The 22,250-nt window shown below is 34.3% G+C and overlaps 3 protein-coding genes across 5 annotated transcripts in view; all 3 read left to right on the top strand.

Moving 5' to 3' along the window:
- Positions 1–6: 6 nt before the first annotated feature.
- LTV1 (LTV1 ribosome biogenesis factor) lies at positions 7–3,919 on the top strand. The gene is made up of 5 exons (XM_008197674.3): positions 7–160; positions 239–590; positions 637–953; positions 1,001–1,306; positions 3,514–3,919. Exons 1-5 carry the CDS (start codon positions 158–160, stop codon positions 3,868–3,870), a joined length of 1,335 nt encoding a protein of 444 aa, XP_008195896.1. The 5' UTR covers positions 7–157; the 3' UTR covers positions 3,871–3,919.
- Positions 3,920–4,252: 333 nt separating this feature from the next.
- On the top strand, positions 4,253–14,086 carry dnr1 (defense repressor 1). The gene is made up of 3 exons (XM_970301.4): positions 4,253–4,568; positions 11,936–12,940; positions 13,279–14,086. Exons 1-3 carry the CDS (start codon positions 4,482–4,484, stop codon positions 13,498–13,500), a joined length of 1,314 nt encoding a protein of 437 aa, XP_975394.1. The 5' UTR covers positions 4,253–4,481; the 3' UTR covers positions 13,501–14,086.
- Positions 14,087–15,310: 1,224 nt separating this feature from the next.
- LOC664289 (uncharacterized) overlaps positions 15,311–22,250 on the top strand; it is a 29,871-nt gene continuing 22,931 nt past the window's right edge. The window contains exons 1-2 of one of the 3 annotated variants that reach the window (XM_008197672.3): positions 15,311–15,636; positions 19,194–19,713. In XM_008197672.3, coding sequence (XP_008195894.1) covers positions 19,201–19,713 — 513 coding nt within the window. In that variant the 5' untranslated portion in view covers positions 15,311–15,636; positions 19,194–19,200. Of the gene's footprint in view, positions 15,637–19,050; positions 19,139–19,193; positions 19,714–22,250 lie in introns of those variants that run through there. The other 2 variants (XM_015981862.2, XM_015981863.2) reach the window with 2 other exon arrangements.

Below are 22,250 nucleotides of genomic sequence, written 5' to 3'. Positions count from 1 at the left end.
TATAAAACATAATTGACAGTTCTTTGTTGACACGTGCAGACATAACCTAATTTTTTATCATTATTTAACTTTTCCCAACTTCGGGAGACTATAAAAGCATCAATTTTGTTGGAAAGGGTTTCTGTGAATATTTTTGCAAATATTGATAACACAGAAAATGGTAAGTTGGTGTTATATTAAAGTTAAACTGAAGAAGTACCAATTTTGGGGTTATGTTTCCTAACCACTACAATTTTAGCCAAAGACACGGAAATTTATCGATAAAAAGAAGGCGATTACCTTCCAACTGGTCCACAGAAGCCAGCAGGACCCCCTAATAGCGGACGAGAACGCTCCTCAGAGAGTCCTCGTCCCAATACATGAGAAAGAAAAACGCTTGGAGGAGCAACATAAATATGGAATTTACTACAACGACGACTGCAACTATTTGGAACACTTGAAAGACTCCAAAGACAATCAAGTAGAATGGCCCGACCATGTGGAAAAGTCTCTCAAAGAGAGAAGGGTCAAGCTGGACTTGCCTGCCACAGTTTTTGCCTCAAAACATGAGGAAAAAGAGGGAATGTTGAGCAAGGCCGCTCCAGTTTCAGGTTTGTGTCGAAAAATGCTTATTTGTGGTGTAAGTCTGGGTTGTAGGGCCTCAACTTCAATTGGACCCTGATTTGGTTGCGGCAATGGACGAAGATTTTGATTACTCAGATCCTGAGAATCAGTTGGAGGATAATTTTATTGAGTTAGCTGAAGGTGTTGCTTCTGATCAAGAATTTGATGATGAGTTTGAAGTGGAATCTGATTTGGGCAGTGAAGAGAGAGATGAAGTTGGATCTTTACCAGACTCTCAACTCTCTTTCAACGAAGAAGAAACAAAGTCAAGATTTACAAGTTATTCCATGACTAGTTCTGTTATAAGGAGGAACGAGCAGCTCACTTTGCTCGATGATAGATTTGAACAGGTAATTGGGCAACGAAAAATTGCGAAAATATTTTTTGTTGTGTCTAGATGTATGCTGATTATGACGACAACGAAATTGGGGCTTTGGACTGCGAAGAGATAGAAGGGCATGTACCTGAAAGCTCTGACATACTCCTACAATATGCCCAAGAATTTGAAAAGAGCCAACAAAATGAAAAATTAGATAAGGAAGTTATAAAGGCGAAAATTGATGAAAGCTTAACTAAAGACTCTAAAAGTGAGGAGGAGATGGTGTACATGGAAGTACCGCAGAAGGAAAAATGGGATTGTGAGTCTATCCTGAGCACCTACTCCAATATTTACAACCACCCAAAACTGATCAAGGAACCAGCTGTAAGTAAAATACCATGCCTTCAATTAAATTTCTGAACAGATTTAATTATGGTAATGCGAACGCCAGTCTACACTTAAAATGATTAACACATGAGGAAATCAAGTCTACAAAATTTATTGATATTACTGTGTTACGCAACTCGAAATAAACATGAAAATTACAAAAGTCAATAAAATCAGTTAGTGAAATGCAAATCAGAAGCCTGCAGTCTTCAAAAATATGAGTTTTATTAAAAAAAAACACGGTTCAAGTGGGTCACCGATAAAATTGTTATTTTTCCCAAATTATTGTGAAACATCGTAGCTTTTCATCATTATCCTGTTATCTCGGTTCCGCAATTCACACCTGATTGAGTAAATAAATATTTTTCTCATGCTGCAACATAATAAATAACTTGCAAATGAGAACCGACCCATTTCACAGCACTTTTAAAGCCTACATAATATTTAAAGGTAGGTACTTTATTTGATTGCTGTAACAGTTTCTGTTTTCTCAAACGTGAGAAAATTAAATTAAAATGAGATCTCGCTACTTTGAATAAAACACACTGAAAATAGGACAAGGGAAAACTGGAAATTTTAATGCCGTTATTTAAATTTACTCAATTCACGATCGACCATGAACTTTTAAACGATTTTGAATTTTTTAACGCGAAATGCATTCAATTTAAAATTGTTTGTTGGTGTTTATTTTTAGAAATGGACGTTTTGCTTATTTATTGGCCAAAAGCAAATAAATTGTGTAGTTGAGATTTTTATTTAAATATTCAATCGATTTTGAACTCTAATAACAATGAATGAGTAGTTACTAATTATTCACAGGAACTGATATGCCTACACACTTTTTTATTTTTTTCGTGTTAAAGTCCAACGTGAGTCAGTGTCGAATTTATAAATGTAATAATGGTGGTTTTATATTGAAAATTGTGAGTTACTTGATAAGAGAATAGAATTATTTGAATTAATTGAATTTTAACCGAAAATAATGCAGCTATTATAAAAGTTCATGACAAACTTTTCTATGGATTAGTACACCAGGGATTTCGTTCATTGTATCTCCTATTGGAAACTTTTGAGAGCTTCTATCTATTATATCAGTCTCATTTGCGTCGCTCTTTTATTAAAACTTTATCAAAAGGGATTTGATAAAACAAGCGTGTTTTTTTCTTTTGTAACTTGTATAAATAGCAAGTGACTGCTTAAGTCCTTTGTTTTTAATGTACAGATGTTCAGTAATAAATATTATCGTATTTACTGGTTTAGTCACATGAAATTAGGTAAATTAAGAACTTCTTTGTTCGATCACTGGAGAGGTTGTAGGTCACTGGATAGATAATACAGGAAGGGTCATCAAAAAGTGATTTGTAATTTGCGCACTTTTTGATCACTCCAATTACCGCGTCTTGTTAGAGATATTGCGCAAGATTTTTATTTCCGTGTATTACTTGTATTTTTGTCGCGATAGTGTAGTTTCTGTGTTTGGTAATTGTTTTGTTTACACATTGTTTATGCACCGAAATACCTAAAACACAATTTACACTTATATACTTTTAGAAGAACAAGAAAACGTGCCTTGTTTTTGTTTTCCACTGTATTGTTACAAAATTGTGTAACTTCTAAAAATACAATTATTTTTTTTGACTCACCGAAAGTAAATAAATTACGCTTTAATGAAAAAGGTTTTTTCACAGTTGAATTATTGTTTCAAGTGACACTAATTAGCCATTGGTTAATTATTGGAAAGTTTCCCAGCTTGCATTATTTTTATCAGAAATATGTCGAGTGATGCCATTTTTAAAATTCCGACTCCACATAATGTTAAATGGTGAAATTACAATCGTTTCGTTTAATTGCGTCTTTTCGAATTTTTGTGATAAAGTGGGTCCAATAATGGAAACATTTGCATCACCAGATGTAATATTTTAGGAATATTCAGACGCGAAACAAAAAATGATAATTTTATTGCGACGCAGAAGCCACAAAAAACATCGTGAGTGTAATTAGACTGAAGATAATGTGCATTGTTACTTATCAACAGACCTAAATAAATTGTTTAACGGAGCAAAACATAATATGGGGTCCGCCTGAACTAATCACCTAATCCGAAGTGTTATGTTATTTTTAAGTGCAAAACAATAGAACTCTGACCATTGCGATATCAAATTTCGATCTGATAATATTATTGATTAGGTTGTTTTTTGTTGCAGAAGGAAAAAATTCAAATCAGTAAGAAAACCGGCATTCCGATGAACATTTTGGGTTCGAATAAATTGACTCAAAAGGCTTTAGATAAGCTGAATCTAGAGAACGAATTTATTGAAAGTAGGGGCCCAAAATCAACAGGAGTGCAGTCTGTGATTTCGCAATTGTCCACACTTTCAGTGCGGCCAAGGGGCGAAACTCCGGACGAGAGAAGAGACAGGAAAAAACTTTTGAAGGATTATAAAAGAGAGCGCCGACTTGAGAAAAAAGCCAATGCTTTAGCATTTAAAGAAGAGGCAAAGAGACAAGTTAAAATAAGCATGAATAACCGGAATAATGTTCAAGGGAATAAAATTTTGTAATTTGTTGTATTATTGGCGATTTTGTTTAAATAAAGTTAGAGGAAATCAATTGGCCCGTGTGTTTGCGCCGCCACTGGTTGTTTAAATCAAGCCAGACAAAGAGGAGCTTATGAAATCTCGTCCGCGTTGGTCTCAGACATACGTCCCGTTTGTTTGAACTTTTGAATTTAGTTTGGGATTAGAGTAAATAATTTGCGATCGGTGTATTTGTTTGCTTTTGAGTTAGAAGCCCCGGGCCTTCTTCAATAAATCCGATAATCACGTGCTGTCGGTTGGCTCCCAGCTGTTCGACGTTTGTGTTTGCTATATTCGTGATCGGCCGAGATAAGAACAGACATGCGCATCTGAGTCAGGTGCGTTCGCTGTTCGCGTGCGCTGTCACCCCGTATGTCTGAGCTGAACCAAATAAATGTGAACAAGGAACTTCGATTTAATATTGTCCAAGCTGTTGCATAGTATGGACGTTGTCGTAAAATGTGCAAAGAGTTTATACAACAAACGATACGCCGTCAGTATATCAGAACATTGCGATTTTGTCAAATGATCAGTGGCTTCTGCTAGCGATTTTTCGTCTAGCCAATTTTGAGGTTCATTTTACGAATTTTTGGAAAATGTGGTGTCTCATCAGCCAGGCCAATTCGGTCGTTTTCGAAGTCCGGGTCGACCCCAAAGCCATCGGCCAGGAATGTCTCGAGAAGGTAGGATTTTTTATTTTTAGCGAATATACACAGTGGTCTAACAAAAAATTCCTGCCCTCTTTCGAATGCAGTAACCCTGACATTGGGCAACTTGATTTTAGTAGTTAGATCATTGTTTAGAATTCTTGATAACTTTTGACTTCTTTCATGTCGTCTAATCAAAACCAATTCATCTTGTAATTTTAAATATAAAAATCACTGATAATTATGCAATTCCTTGTCCTATTTTTAAACATTAACGTATCCGTGATTTTTTATTTTGTACAAGACTTCTTGTCATGGCATGTGACAAATGGTAGGTTAGAATATTTGCGGTCATTACACCTGTTTAGAATGTAATGATTTAAATTTTTTTATGTTCTTTACTATTGTTTTTAATTTGGTACTAATTGAAGTAAACATTTTAATTAGTCGATTCAAGTAAACAATTTTTACAAATTTTCTCGCAATCAACGTGTTTTGTAAAAGTTGAAAGTCCACAATCAAAAGGTACCGTTCAAAGTCCAATGTTCAAAGACAGGTAATAATAATTTTAGGCGCGATATCAGTTCGTGTCACGTTTATAGCTCCACATTTTGTATATGAATGCAGGATGTTATCGACAGTCGCTTTTATCACAATTTTTCATTTTCACCACCGGAAAAAGACGTATTTTTGCCTTTTTGACGGGTTTTTCCATAAAACGGCCCAAGCGCGTTTTTCATCATTTTTCCGCCATAAATATCAAGCGGCTTTATTATCTAGCTATTTACTTACATGAATTAAAAATTTATAAAGGGGAACAAGGTAATCAATAGAAAGGAAATAAAATGAAAATTAATGTTTTCAGTTTTCTCAGTTTTTTTTTTCGTTTTGAAACAATTGTGAGCTCGTAACTCAGTCTTCTGTAAAGTGTAATTCTAATATTTTAATTGACTGATATGAAGAACGAGCGTCACTAAGACTAATTATGTCGTTATCACTAGCAGTGGCCACACTATTATCGCCGAAAATCACACTTTTACTGGAATATTTTCTTCAACTGAAATGTGTGGTTAAAAATAGCAGAAAAACTGTGTCATCTCTTCGTTATCTGCAAGAGTTTCTGATCATTGTTGATACTTCACGGTTTGATAAAGCATGAGTTATAGCCGGATTTGACCCGCGTTGAACCGCTATCACATTTCTGGTTAAAAAAGCGCAACACAATTCCCCTGTATAATGCAAATTATCTCTATTTTGATTTCATGCAAAGATACAATTTTATTGTTCATAAATGTATATTTTAATATTTTTTCGCGTCCGATTTGTGTACAATGTAAGCCGTAATCAATTGCTTATGGAAATTGAAACCAGGAACAAATAAACAATCTCCGATATTTACTAAATACGATTAGGTTTCAAAATAAACCATTAAAGAAAGTGTCCGGGATTTATTCTTGATCTGAAATGTAAAATTCAAATTTTGAATCTAATTTCAGTTTTAATGATTATCTCCTCTCGTGACTGCAGAACATAAGCGGGATTTAGCAATTCAAAAAGGGTGCAATTGTTTCTGCTCTGTCTAATTAAGTTTCGATTGCTACAAACGACTTTCTTGCGCGATTTTTCACAATTAAGAGAATATTTATATTCGAATTATTTAAATGTGCGACCTTTTCACTAGGCATGTGGTAAACAGCGTGAAGTAGGTGTAGTGATATATTTTATGTTGTTTACATTATTTAACCAGGGACTCGATAAAATTATTTGTTACCGATTCAAATCGGTGTTTTATACGTCGTAGAACTATTTTCAAGATAAAGATGTCGGTTTTTAATAAATTTTTTGATTTTCTGGATTTTGAGTAAATTTCAGTAAATCACTCGTGATTGGTAAGAATTTAATTCGGCGACTTCCTCAAATTATTTCCATCACGTGAACCGGCGCATGATAAATTATGAAATAGAAATTGAACAGGAAGACCGTAATTAAATGAGGAAATTTTCCCCAAGCGCCCACAATCTTGTTGGCAGATAAATCTCGTCCACCGACGCGACAAGCTCGGGCAAATTGATTTGCAAAATCCCGGGTGACACAAGTCCGTTGATTAATTTTCCCAAAGTCCAACGCTGTTTAAATTGTTCATATAATCCGGTCAAAGTTGCATCCATGTAGAGAGTGATCTTTACAGATCTGTAGAGAGAAATTCACGCGCCATTGCCAACTGGTAGGCTTTAAATATAATTTGGCTCTTGTTGGTACACTTGATGATTGGACCGAGAGGCAATTTTCAGCTAAACATTTATGTAAAGTTGACGAAAGAACGTCTTTTCAATTTAAATTCTAACGAGTAAAGAAGTCGAAACATTTTTCAGCGAGCGCTTTGCACAACTTGGGCTAATCTAATCATTAATCGGAATAAGAATGAGGAAGAGTTGCAACAGTTAAATTAAATAAGCAAACAGTTTTATGATGTGTTCCACCTTTTGAGAAAAACTCGCATTCAGCAAGCGTCCAATTTTATTTTATTTCGGAATATTTAATTTAATAGCTGAATCAAGTTGCACCAAAGAAATACACATTTCAAGCACGTAAAACTCCCATTATTAGTTCCGATGTTAGGTTTCTTTTGGTTAGCTTTGCTGCCAGAGCTATTATTACGCGCTTCATGTTATTTCCTTTAGGTCTTTGAAGATTTTAATCTTTTCTCTTAGACGCGATCTCATGTTCCTTCATACAAGATATTCTGCTTGATGTTATGAAAAAACATTATTACTTTTTTGACATAAAGCGGCCGAATTTCTTATTTCTTTTTGCTCTAAATCCCAAGAGGTCGGCAAAATCACGATAAATCCTAAAAAATCCCATCTGCGGACCAACACAAACTACATGGGGGTATAATATCTTGTTTTTTACATTTTGCTGACAGCTATTGAAAAAGTGTAAAAAATAAAACTTTTTTTGATTATGGACGTCACTTGGACTCATTTCTATGGACGTAATAATTGAGCCTCGAGTCCGATTTTTATTTTTGTTGGATCAAATGAGGAAAGAAGTCTGTTCTACATAAATTAAGTGAATTTGTCTGAAGGTCTAATTAATATAGAAACGTGTGCGACATTTTTTCAAAAGCGGCTAAAGTTAGAGAACTCGTTTTAAGAAGGTTATTTAACGTATGTTAAATCCCAATTTTGTGTCCTCTTTCGGTTTGTTTTTGTTTTTTATCAAACTGCGGTTCAGCTTGGAACTGTTGTTATCAGCGCACGAGTTTGATGGTCCCCTTGTTTGTGACAAATGCACTTCCCAGCAACACACAGCCACAATACGGAAACGGAAATTTCATAAACCACACTCGAGTCGTCGACAGAATGATAAGCGCTCGAGTTGGAATTTGTTTATCTTTTGATGGACGAATTTCACAGTTTAAATCCATCTCCATGCACAAGTTAATTTAACATTTTATTGCTGGATTCAGCCACTTGGCAGCATAGACATGCCAACAAATAGAACACGCGTGCATGTCGTGATAATGGTAAAATTATTCACGAAACGTAGGAGGATAACCACACACTCACAGTTCCATCAAAGAAAATTGTTTTCTCTTTGTGATGCTTTTTCGGGATGGCTTTATAGACGGTCTCATGACTAATGAGGTTATTTCCTTAAAAAATCCTCGGTCGTTGCTTTATTTATCTTGTTGTTTGGACGCAAACATGTATTTTTGTGAAAAGTTCGGTATTCCGGTGCCGTCGCAGTTTACAAAAACGTTTATCTTTCATCTTATAACAGTTGCCGGAAATTAAATTTCGGGTATCGATCAGATTGAGGACATTCTCCGTTGATATTCTTTCATACAGACAATATTTCTTGTACATCTGGCTAATTTTAGAGGCGCTAACGAAACGAACAAATAGTCTAGATACGAGGGTAATGAATCACCTATTTTTGCAAAACCGGGAAAGATCGAATTAAGAAAGTCATCGTTAAGACACGAGTGAAAGTATTTTTGATTTTTTCCAGTGCAAGACGATTGGTGATAATTTTTGTGTAGTGTGTTTACAGAACTTTCTATTATTTACGTTCCCCAAACAAAGACTGATAATACTGTTATCTAACAATTGTAGACATTGACACAGTTTGGTCATTTTATTTTAAACCCCGTGGATTTCATTATGTTTCAACATTCCGATTGATTAAAGAAAGTAAGACTTTGAAGTTCAGTAAATTACTGGAAGCTGTAATTTAAATAAATTACACAAAGTTCCCTGCAATTTTCCTAATTGTATTAAATAGGCGTTTTGCCATATTTTTTCATTGCAACTTGTAATTTACCATTAATTTGCCGTGTTTCTCGCTACGAAGCAGAAAATTAGGACCAATTGCTGATGATTTATTTGGGTTTTTGAATATCATATCAAAGCGCGTTTTATTGCGCTGAAGTCGGTACATTGACTTGTGATAAGAATAATTATATTTACAACGTTTTTCCACACTTACTACAATTTTATCATTAAACAGACGTAAATGAAGGCTGGGCGTTACAATTTCATTTCATTTAGGAAACAACTCGTCAAAAAACACGCAGGAATGTTGAAGTTTTCGCTTACTTATTGATTAGTACGTAAAATTCGGCCAATTTGTTTAATTAAATTCCATAGCAAAGCGGGCATTTGGAAAATGTGCCGCAAAATACATTTTTAGCTTGTAAATACACAGATAGCCTTTGCAAACACTAGAAAATAAAGGTGTATTTCACAAGGATTAGAAAGATAATCACGGCGGCAAACACAGATCTGTAAATACATTTTTGCATGTTTGAATACACGTGCAATAAAAAGAGAATTACGCTTGATCCGCTTTTATGGTGCTTGAAAAGCTTATTAAATTATCCTTTGTTGGTTTGAAGTGTGTTTCTATTTTTGGATTTGTTTTGGAAAAATTGTAATTAGTCTTGTCCAACAACGGTGAACGTTAAGTTATCGATACGGAGGTATTTTATAGTAATATTCAGTAAAAACGCTTAAAAGAGAGTGCGTGCGGGAAATAACGTTTGCGAGGTAAACAGTCCAAAGTCCGACTTGATCAGCGGTTCCCGACGTGTTTATGTAGCGCACACCTTACTCATATTTCAGCATTATCTCGGTATATTTGCTTTTGGAGGCTCTGGCCTTGGATGGAATCCGCGTCGGTTCTACTCTAGCTATTTTCGATAGGTTTAATAACTGCGATAATTAAGGTCTCGGTGGTCACCTTGTTTCCCGAGTGATGCTGAGTCAAGTCATTGCTTATCCTTTCGTGGTCTACATAAGTCGTTTCGGTAAAACCGGATTGTTTTATAGCTGCAGAAATGTTACACTAGACCCCGGAGTCCAAAGTCCGACTCTACCTCGCATTCGCGGCATGCTCTCTCATTAAGTCGGCTGTCCGGTATAACTAGCCACGCTTATGATGTCACCAATTTATTATGGGATTGCCGTCCAATAAACGAGTGGACTTTGTACTCAAAGTTTCCTTGAAGCTTGTACAAAGTGTGAGTAACGTCACGTCTTATCTCCACAATGTGCAACTTTCCAGGTGGCTGCAGCCGCAGCCTCGGCTTGTAAATTATGCAGTTTGCCTGTAGCGCCCTTATCAGGGGTTTTGTTTACTCTCTCGCTTCTTCAATGATCGGGTCTTGTCGAGTTAATAAGAGCAAGTCGCAGGTTTCGAGAAACCTCATTATGGACTTGGAAGGCCAGAGGAAGCCCGCCGTGACTAAAGGTTGGACTTTGTTCAGGCCAGAATGAATGCCAACATCGGAATCTCCCCTTTTGCTTGATCAACGGTCTATAAGTAAAATTAGACTTGACGGCGTCAAAGTTCAAAAGTTATTTTTAATGAAACTCCATAAAGAGAGGCTTATTGGATTTTATTGAATCGGACTAGAGCGAAATCAATTACCATTTTGTGATGCACGATTGTTATCATTGACGATATTGGAAAGAGCAGGTATTGTTGCCGAGGACAAAAGGACGAAGAGTGCGGATGTCCTTTATCTGCCTATCGTTGGCTGTTATTTCATGTGCCGATTGTAAATTTCGATAAATAATGCGCAGCGAGATTTAGGCAAACATTTATTCATTGTAGCAAACATCATACATCAACGTTCCAGGATTCATTGCGAATTTATATATAAATCCTGAAAATCTCGAATAACTGTTAAATTAACTACTAGGAAATTGTAGCTCTAATTTGAGAGAATTAGAGGTGTTTATATGTTTCGATTTTCACGTTTTTCGAAATTTACAAACTCAATCAATTTATAGGGAATTAACAAATATTTAATTTTCGATGGATACCGTTCAGCGATTTTTAATTATGTTTTCCATTATTCATAGCAGAGCTTAAAATTTCCGGGAATATTAAATACAAACAGTTAATATTGCCCCAGCTAATTGTATTTTTTGCTAAATCTATATTTTGTTATGCTATTCTTCTAATGTAAAAAATACAGGGTGAATTATTTGTGTAATTAGCTGGAATTAGTATTAATTTCAGAATTAACTAAAATAATTGGATTTTTTTATTTTATTTATTTTTTTATTTTGTCAAACCAAATTGGAAGTTGTAGTGAGTCTTCCTTTGAAGCTTTGTCATTTTTTCAAAATTGAATTCTTGTTTTTGAAATAGCTTGGGCTATGAGAGATTTATTGTTATTACCAGGTGATTAGTGATTAGCTCACTCTATCTGCATTTGGAATGTTTGGAAATATTTGGTTTACGTAGTGGGCGTAATTATTCGATTATGGGGGCATTATAATGCGACCGTGGATCATTATTACTTAAGATAGTTCCTAATTATTATTCTATTGAAAAACGTGACAGTCAACATGTGAGGTATTCAGTGACCCAATTTATTCGGTAATTTGTTACAGTGACCGACCTGATCTTTGTATCCGAACTCGAAATTTTCCAAACAGTTTGCTTGCCAAAGCGAATCTTTTTCGTTTATTTTCGTAAATGAGAAATACAGTCACAAGTTTCTTGAATTTATATTAGTTTGAAAATAAACTGAAACGGAATTTTAGAAAAGTTGTGAGTTTATTCATATTTTCCTGTTGTATGGAGCTGTTTATCTGCATGCGAATAAAAAATAAATAATAAATGAAGGAAGTGGGGTGCAGAAATATCAAGGATTTTTTGTTTAAACAAATTTACACAATCGATTTTATTCGAGTTTAAAAACGAGTGACTCGAGATTAAATTTCCATGAATTAGTGAAGTTAGCTCGAGTCAAATGTTGCTTAATCCATCCATAATTATCATTCAGAGCATAAAATTATTCAAATTTCCGCACACTTGGCGGCCATAACAGGCACAATACAAATTTTCATAATCGAATATCTGACGTGTTTTGTTTGTTTCAGGTGTGCGAATTCGTGAATGTGCAATACGAGTCTGATTACTTCGGATTGAAGTACGAAAACCACAAGGGAGAGGAATCCTGGTTAAATTTACGAAACCCCATCGATCGGCAAGTGACTTTTCACGGCCATACGTCCTATCTGCGCTTATCACTGCGGGTGAAGTTCTGGGTTCCTCCTCACATCTTGCAGCAAGAAAGCACCCGTCACCAGTTTTACCTCAACGCGAGACTTCATCTGTTGGAAAAACGCTTAACAGCCCCGGACTGGGCCAGCATTTCAAGACTGATCGCTTTTATAGCTCAAGCTGAATGTGGCGACTTCAACGAACTTGATCCGCCTCGGAATATTTACAATTTAGCTACAACGATCGCTCCTTTGGATCAGTCGGAGAAACCCGGAGATTTGCTACAGAGGATCGTCCACGAGCACAAAAAATGCAAAGGGATGAAGAGCTCTTCCGCCGAGTATTGGTTTTTGAAGGAAGTGTCGGAGTTTGAGAATTTCGGAGAGGAGACGTTCACGGTGAAAAATCACCAGAATAACAACACGGTGTACGGGATCGGCCCTCATGGCATCACGATTTACAAAAAGGACGGGGAGAAGGAGTTGATTTCGTTCACTAACATAACGAGTGCTTCCTCCCATAAGCGCACTTTTAAACTTGAATATTTGACCATCGATAACGAAGGGGCTATTCTAAATATTAAACTAGATTCTAGCCATGTGGCTAGTAGCTTATATCGGGCCATTACGGAAAAACACGCCTTCTACAGCTGCGAGACGGTTCGCAGTGCCGTAACGGCACAATTTATTCGAGATCTGAAAGGGACCATTGTTTCAATTTTCAACGAGGACTCCACATTGGGCAAAAAGTACGTGTTCGATATTCGGAGGACCTGCAGAGAAGTCTACGACAATGCAAGAAGAGCCTTGTATTTGGAAAACACTATTCAGGAAATCACTCGCGCCAATCTCGACTACAACGGCAACGCGGGAGAGTGCAAGGTAGGGTAACAATCAAAGTTCTACCAGCTTTGTTATTTAAATAGTATATTTTTTCTATAGCAGATGTTAGACTACTATTAATTTCTATATACATTACACTGCACTGCAAGGGTAGCTAATATGTTTTAAATTTGTTTTACTCAATTAAAACTTAAAAATTCCATCACATGAATTTGAAAGATTAACGGTTTAACAATAACTTTTTCCTCTTTAACTTGAAGTTCTGCTATAGAAAAAATGTCGTATTATACACGACGATAAGGATTATTCTTCAGCGGGTATAAGTAACTTTGTTACTTGGCGTTAAACTAACGTTTAATTTGCCTTCTTTTTTCCAGAATTCCCAAGAAAAATTGTCGAGATTTCTGGACGCAATGACCTGTAAAATCTGCATGGACGGCCAGATCGACGCGATTTTCCTGCCGTGCGGGCACGGGGTGGCCTGCATGGCGTGCGCCTCGCGCTGCGACAGGTGCCCCCTTTGTCGTTCCGACATCGCACAAGCGAAGAAGGTGTTTTTGCCCATTGACTACCTCCTGGTGGGTCAGACTACGAATTGAAAGACTGCATTTTTACTTTACTAAGATCTCGAATAGTTTAGTTGTGGAAGTGGACAGAGTACACAAGTGACAATCGTATAATTTTTGATCTTTTCTTGTGATGTTTTGTTAACCAAAATCTCATATTGAGGTTTGTTTTGTACATTGTTAAGTATCTATCTACATACTATTTTTTACTATGTAAAGTATGAAGGACCTAAAGTGTTGTATTTTATTAACTATTGACAATAGTAAGAAAATGCAAAAGCTATCGAAATGTAAATGACATGAATTATTAATAGTCATATTATCAATGCAAGATGTAAATTAGGTTTAGTTTCGATATTTGTTAATATAATAAAAATGTTATAATGCTAGTATTATAATGAGAAATGTGTGATAAGAAATTTTTGTTTTGTGATATTGCATTCATTTGGAAAATTAAGTTTACGTTTATACTATCAAATTTTATTAATCGATGTTAAAGTAAAGTGTAGACGTGTATATGTCACATATTTACAAGTATTTTGTTATTAGTATTATAACGAGTATATCTGTTAAATTTTTTGCTATTCACGTTTACGTCAACATGGAATTACAATAATTATTTATGTTGTTTTATTTCAAAAAAAACCTTCCTTATTTACTAATAAAGGTAAGTGGAATTGAAATGGTTTAATTATTTTACACCTATAACCGTTGCTGAGAATTAGAAAAAAAAAGAAATAAAGGGACAGGAAGGTTATCCTTGTACGAAAGGCAATTAATGATACATTTCCAGATCTGCAAAATAATTCTTTCAAACACTCCAGACCATTTTTTTAGTGAATTCGGTAGTCGCTATGCTGTAGAGAAAACTTTCGTTACTATTTTCGTTGATTTTTTTTGTTTTTGGACAAAAATCATTATTTTAATAAAATTAAACCCAAGTGATTTTTATGAATATTATTTACTACATAGTATGTTGAGTGTCATTTTTCTTTTATTGTGTTAAAATAAATGGATATTTTGAGCAAGGATCCGCTAATAAATTCGCTATATTTCTTATGAAAAATGCATTCTTTACATAATAAACGTACTTTATATAAGAACTGTATTGTCATTTTCGAATTCTCTACAATAAAAAATAAAAAATCTACATGGGTTTTTTACCAATGCTGCAAAGATATGTTATGTATTTAACAATTGATCAAATGGTGGAAAATAAACAAAAGAAAAGAAAAGAAAAAACAGGTACTAATAAAAGCTACCTAAAACACTAAACCTTTGTGGTTTATTAAAAAATAATCGCTGTTTGAAAATAGTATATACTAGTTGCCTTGCACGACCGTATTGGTGGTTATCTAACTTTGTGTTAATTAAACATTTATTTATATTTTCAGAGATTTTTTTATTATTAATTATTATTTATTATCGTTTACCGGCAGATTAGTTAACTATACTTTAAGATTTCAAAATTATTTTAAAAATACCTTTAAAATACCCCATTAAGCTTACACAATTTTTTTAACTACGCTTTAAAACTCCAAAATATTTTTTTAAAAAAAGAACACACAAAATTTAAAAAAATTTGATTTGTTTTGCAATTTAATAAAAAGACATATAAAGTAGTGGCACAGATTACGTTGTACTAATAATTTTGTTTATTTTTTATTGGTTTTAATATTTTTTATTTGTGATGAAAGAATATGAAACGAATCATAATTTACTATAAATGTTTTAATATTTGAAAAAACTTGTGAATAACTTAATGAATAACATTTTAAAAAATCGGAGGTCTGATTTAAATTTTGTGGGGTTTTTTGTGCTTCAAAATCCGGTGCGATTGGTAATGCCGCAGTGCATTGTTGGAAAAATTTTCAAGATGGCCGCCTCCTGTGAGGAAGTGCGAACATGAACGTTTAAAACGATGTTTCCCCTGTAAATTTAAGGTTTTTAAGTGAACCCAAACCGGGATTAAAATCGTTAGAATTAGACGTTGGTCTCGTATATCAAAAGTGTGTAAATATGTGCATAATCAGAGTAAATAAGTGCAATGTAATTTTAAGTGTATAGCATAGTCCAAAGATAAGAACTCTCCAATGTTTTTGTGTGCAAGTTGACGAATTCTGCGTGAAAACACGGAGAAAAGCGCCCCGAGGAAGCCTCCAGAACCACGTAAGTTTGCGAAAAGTCCTGCAAACACACCTTGTAATGCCGTCGTGCGTACATGGTGTATGGCGCAGCTATTTCGACACTTGATTTCGGTTTCTCTATTGCACAAAATGTGCTTTTCGAAAGTCGGTTTCGTAACGGCATTGTCACGGCAAAAGGGGCTATACTTTCGGCCGTTCCGGCCCCAGAACCGGTCTTTTATCGAGCGTTTCCTCCAACAGCTGTTCGTCTACCAGGCACGCAGTCGGCTTTCGACGCACTTTCCTGGGATTTAATTGCAACTATACCGGTACATATTTGACCCCGTTTTTTTTATTTGGCTCGAAAATAATGTGTCTGATGCATTGTAATACCTGCGTGCCGAAATGTTGACTCGGACGAAAGTTTAACCCAGAAATTTACCATTGAAAACCGCTGGGATCGTTTCAAATCCACTAAACCTAAACAAATACGAGCGATAAACGTTATTTAGATAACAAACTATTTAATGGAAATATTTTCCGATGTACTACCGAAATAGAAACGTCATTTGCCATGGAAAATAGACCAGCGTTTGCAAGGCCTCAAGGGCGTTTTTACTATTCTTGCAAAGAAATGTATCGACAGTTCAAAGGGGACGTGTTTATTAAATAAATATCAGAATTAACCGGCCGCTTTATTTATTCATGGATTTTCTACTAAAATAATTATTCAACGAATGCTTTTAGCTGAGATCCAACTTTAGAAAATATAAACCAGAGAACACGAAACCGGAAGCCCAGTAACTTCAAACTGAAGTGTTCGGTTTATTTTGGAAAGTTCGCTCTCCTACACGATAGTTATTCATTTTCATCGACAAATAACTAAAATTAACTAAATTAATTATGAGTCTCAAGTAATTTCATTTATGCCGTTTTCATACTTTCCTCGATTTGATTTGAATCTAACTTTTCTTTTAAGTCGCTACATCGTAATTTAATCAAGGATAAAGCAATTTGAAATTAAATTGGAAAACGAATCTAGTTTTAATTAAATGAAAAGTCGAAAAATGATACATTTAGAATCACATTAACAAACTTGAACGTACCAAGCAAATATTTCTTGCCTTTGGAAGTTAAACAACCGCCTCGCTTTTTTAAATGTTTGAAATTGAAATAGAATTTAATTTTTCACTTTATCTAACCTATGGCAGGTCATTTAACTATTATTGGCAATCATTGGCATAAATGTTTTTTTTTTAACTCAAGAAAAATTAGAATTTGACGGTTTTCAGGTTTAGAGTTTCCTTGATTTGTTTATTGGTGTGTTTAGTGTCTCGCCTTGCAAATCACAGTTCAAAATTGTCCATGATTCATTATTTGTATTACTGTTTACATTTTACTGTGGGAAATGGGAAAATTCTAAAAATTACCAGTTTTTAGGTACTATTGCCAAATGTTTACATAAATATTTCATGGCTTTGAGGAAGTATTTTATAATCCATGTTCATTTTACTTTATTGAAAATTACGAATTTTTGCTGCTACAGTAATTTCAATATTGTTTTGAATGTTGCAAAAAATATTTTAAGCCGATTATCCATTCCCACAATTTAAAATTTTCAGCATCACATGGGAAAAGTTTTATATAAATTGAATCGTATTTCTATTTTTATGTGGATTTAAAATAGCACAAAAAATTCTAGCTTCATTGATTTATGTATCGTCGAGAATAAAACATTTCCAGCTGAATTAAAGTAACTTGCACATCGAATCGTAATGATTTATTCCAGTCATGTGTTTCAATTGTCAAAATTTCCCACATAAAATACCTATGTAAGACGCCACTGAATCAATACGATATTTTGCACGAATAATTTTCTATTTTACTGCAAGTGCATCGAGTTTTTAACCTTGGGAAAAGCCCAAATAAATTGATTAAAAAACTTGATTATTCGGAGATGAGATACTTGATAAAAGCAACTTTGTTAGAATACTTGCTACGCTATTTATTAGAAAGTGTTAATAATGATTTTAATCTTCGAAAAATACTTCACTGTATAAAAGTGTGAGTAAACACTTATTTTAACAATAAAAGGAAGAGAAAATAATGTTAGCGGAAACTTATCTTTTGGTTAACAAGTCCGTTGTTAATAAAATGTTATTTAAATTATTGTAGTTTTGTGGCTTTAAAGTACGTAAAAAATAGATCTTTCAGAGACCGAGACTAGGTTTGCTAGTTGGTACCGATTTGCAATTATTTTCATCGTTTATAACACGATTAGCAGACCGCTGGCAAACGCTGGTTTATTTTTATCATTGCATGTGACAATTTAGATAAACTCTTATGTCACATGTAACGAAATAAAATTGTCAATAATCACAAATATCTTGACATCACGCATATTTTTCTTGCAAAATTGTAAACCGTTGTAAATTTGTGCTTTTAATTAAATCCTGGATTAGATTCGCTTCCTTGATAAGATCGAAAAAAATTTAATAAACAAACGTTATTATTGCATTTAATTAGTCACGCAAGTTGGTGCTGATGCCGTCGTATTTTCGAGTTTTGTAAAATAAACCGATTTGTTTTGAATTTTTATCACCAAAAATGATAAACAAAAGGAAAATTTTGTGGCCGAAATTAAATTTTTTGTGTCAGTTGAGATCAAGAACTCATTTTCATTGACGTAGACTAATGGGCATCGAAGTAAAAGCCAACAAAATACTCCAAAAGTTTCGAACCGATAAAAAGATTGATTTTGTAGGTTTAAGGTGAAGTGACAGCGATAATGCAATTATAAAAATTCTATAGAAATTTTCTCAATGATTAACGACGAGATTATGGGGTATTAGCGATTGTTTTTGGTTAAATTTATTAAAATATTTTTTCTATCCTTGATAAAAAACGGTGTGGGTGTATCGTGTCATAGGCGCGCTGCACCCACTTGCCAAAATTAACGTTTTTGATCTTTCTCATCGAAAATTTATATGTAAATAATTGTTTTATCTGTGCTAATAAAATATTCATTTTTTCGCGTACGTCAACATTCCGAATAAAGTGGCAGCTGGTTTTTAGCATTTTGAGGATATTTTTAAAGAGGCGTACAGTGATTTTCGTTCCAGTGCGAATTTTAAAAACAAACACACTGAATAAATACGATTTCTTTCAAAATAAATTTCTCAGCGGCCAGAGGTGGAGTACTTGTCACAGTGCCAACCAATGAAAAGTTTCATTTTCGCCAAAAAGCAGACTTTTCCGCCAATCTCGTGTTTATAATATTAAATTTATGATTAAGCCAATTATCGCGGGTTCAGGGAGTCAAACTATTAGCAGTTTTTTTCTATGTGATGATCTTTCATATTGCGTATGTTTTGCATCTCCTATTGACCCCTTATTTTCTTTATATAATAATAAGCAAAGGTCATCTTTTGTTATTTATTAACAGCCAGCATGACAATTTATTCAAATCGAATCACACGAATTTTTACGATTATTGTGGGTGTTTGCTTGTTTTATCTCGGGGCAATGGTTGCGGAATATTTACGGTCTTCATTTTGGAAATTAGAAAAAATAAACAGTTTGATTTTCTCGCTGTTTCAGGTTCCAAATGCAAACAATGGACAAAATCCAAGTGAAGAAAGAGCCTCCGCCCACAGATCATCAGTCGTTAAAAGCGCCTTCTGACGTTTCCGAGCTGTGCTTCGTCTGCGGTAATAAGAACCATTCCCAGACGTACTGGTTGAACGTGCATCCTGTACCAAATAAGCCGAAAGAACCCCATTTTCCGTTTTTAAGTTCCCACGCACCCCCGGCAGGATACGTCCCAAAGAGTGATATAGCCGTTCCTGCTTGCTACCTCTGCTACAATTTGCTAATAAAACAATGGGACGCTTACGAATTAAACGCGCGGCCCCATTCGGAAAGGCTTTATTGGTTGAAAAGAGTTGATAATGGGCCCTACACGGGGGCCGACATGGGCGTCCAAGGGGAATACGCGGCTCAAGTTATAGGTTTGAACAATGAAAATAGTACCGGAAGCAACGCCAGACCCCCGAGCAGAAGAGAGGATGTCAAAGTGGAAATTTCGCCGAGGCCTTCGCAGGTAGCATATTTTAATAATGTAATTGTTCGTTGTTTTATCGATTTCTTAGAATTAATAATTCCGCCACTTAAGGTTATTTACAAACTTGTAAATGTCGGTTTTCCACTAAATGCGGTTATTAAATGAAATGAATTGCTTTTTAAGGTGTCTGTGTTCTATGTTAGTTAGTGTTACCTTATCTGGCTAAAACGGGATTCAGGTACTTATCATTGTAGTTATCTGAGCTATTTTTAAATCGCAATTACACTTTTCATTGATTATAATTGTAGCACCGTAAAAATAAAAACGGTTATCTTTATCGTGGATTTGCTCTGGCAAATAAAATTTTTAGTTAAAAACAAATAATGCGCATAACAAAAGGTGTTGCTATGATGTTTATAATACTAGTTTGTTGTTCGACAAATTAAAATATTGTTTTGTGGGATTTTTAAACCAGTTTGGTGTTGTGACTGCAATTTATTTATTTGTTTATTTAAATAAACTAAAAGTGAATTAACTACGATGGAATTTTTTATTCGATTAAGTACCGGGGTCTTAAAATTTCTTCTTTTTTTTCTTCAACCATTGGCTCTTATTCTCGACTTCCTGTGATTACTTCAAATGAGAGTTCGATGTATACGTGTACCATCAAATTTAATTAATGAGCGACAGGAAGCGTTCAGTGGTTTATTAATAAGGTGATGGCATAAATTCAGTAATTCAAAAAAAAATTGGTTAATTTTTATATTGGGTATTCCCAGTTTAACCAATTCCTGCAAAGGTACTAAGTAACAAAGAAGTTTGTTTAATAAATGTTCAATAAATTAAACAAATGAATGAATTATCAAAGAAATTATCATATAAGTTGCGTCAAGATTAACAGAAATCATCAAAATTATCCAATATATTTCACGCACAAATGCAGAAATTAAATTTTCTGAATATTTAACGCATATTAACCAAATCGTGATTATTGCGAACCATAGAAAAACTATTAATTTTTTCCCATATTTAACCAAAGGTTGATCTATGAGCAAGGTGTATTTTCATTTTTGTAAACTGTGCCTTGTCGCTTTTTTGGACACGTAAAAACGAATTGTCATTCAAATAATCGCTATTTAAATATTTGTTTTACTGCTAAAAGCAGAGAAAACCTGTTTATGGAGTATTGATGTTTAAATTTTTTTAGTCAGTAAAGCGGTACTAAATTCGTGTACGAATTTACCTCGCAAAATGAAAATTTTTGCTGCGTTGTAATAACGTCACGTTTACAACAAATAAACTGTATTATTGGATAAAAGTGACTAATGGAACGAAAAGTTAAGATTCTCGTAACAATTTTTTTACATATTGTTAAATTAAAAATTAAAACTTTTTAGTGTGTAATATTTTTTAGCGACATTCATTTAATTAAACTAAAACCATTTGAGCATCGTATCATTTAGTCTCTGACATTTATCAAGCTACAACTTCGGACTTTAATGGATTATACCATGAGATCGAAAATATACTGAATTAAAGCAAACCTTGAAAGTGAAGTATAGTCTTAATCACATCTTATGTCGGCCGTAAATAAACGGCTAAAATGTGGCTAAAGTACCACAGGTACAGCTTGTTCTAATTCAGAATATTATCGATCTCATGGTATTTTTTTCGCATAAAATATATTGTATTTTTGTTAATTTATTGAGGATAGTTATGTTGAATCACAATCTTTACTGATGAAATTGTGAACCTTAATCTAAAAAAAATAAATAAAACTAGTATTTTTTTTATCACAGACGTCATGATTTTTGTCGCACACTTTTTATGTTATTGATTAGAAAATTTGAAACACCATTTTGTCCTCGTGACTTGATATGGATAACAATCGAAACGTTTTGTCTTTGCTCGAGATTTGATACATTTGTGGTTTGTCAAGTTGTAGACACAAAAAATTAACTCAGAATATGACACTGTTCGGTGTTGAAATCAACACGTACGCCGACTTCAACACAATTCAGTTACCAACTGTTCTTTACAATTAATTTTGCAACTGGTGGGCTTTAAATGCTTATCCATGAGGAATTCGTACTTTGCATCAAATGAAACACAAAATGTAGGCTTGAATGTGGGATGTACTGTTGGAGTGTTGGCAATATAACACGAAACGTTGATTGCTTACAGTTAACTTAATTATTTAAATACTTTAAATGGATTAGTCAGGTGTGTGATTTGCCTGCGGTACATAGTTTTCCACCTAACAATGATGAAAAATCACAAGTGCGTTTTATCTTATAATTTGTTCTTGATGGTAGTAAACACTTGACAGAATCGCGAATTGAATTTTTTTTCATGCCAGGCACATATTTAATACTCATAATCGCATCGGTACATATTATTCATACGCACTGTGCAGGAATATCAAGCCCCAGTACTGTTGCCCAGGTAACACCAGAGATTGAAACTGGGGAATGCATTTGATTCGTGCGTATTTAATTCCTTTGATGTCTTTTGTACAACGTTCAAAGCTTATTGTCAACTCGCAGGAAACACGAAAATGACGAAATCAACGTCCTTCGTTAGTCAGATATTAC

This window comes from Tribolium castaneum, chromosome 3 (assembly GCF_031307605.1).
Source record: "Tribolium castaneum strain GA2 chromosome 3, icTriCast1.1, whole genome shotgun sequence".
NCBI classification, from domain to species: Eukaryota; Metazoa; Arthropoda; class Insecta; order Coleoptera; family Tenebrionidae; genus Tribolium; species Tribolium castaneum.
Note: the sequence above shows the minus strand (reverse complement) of the source record. Positions and strands in the feature narration are given on the sequence as shown.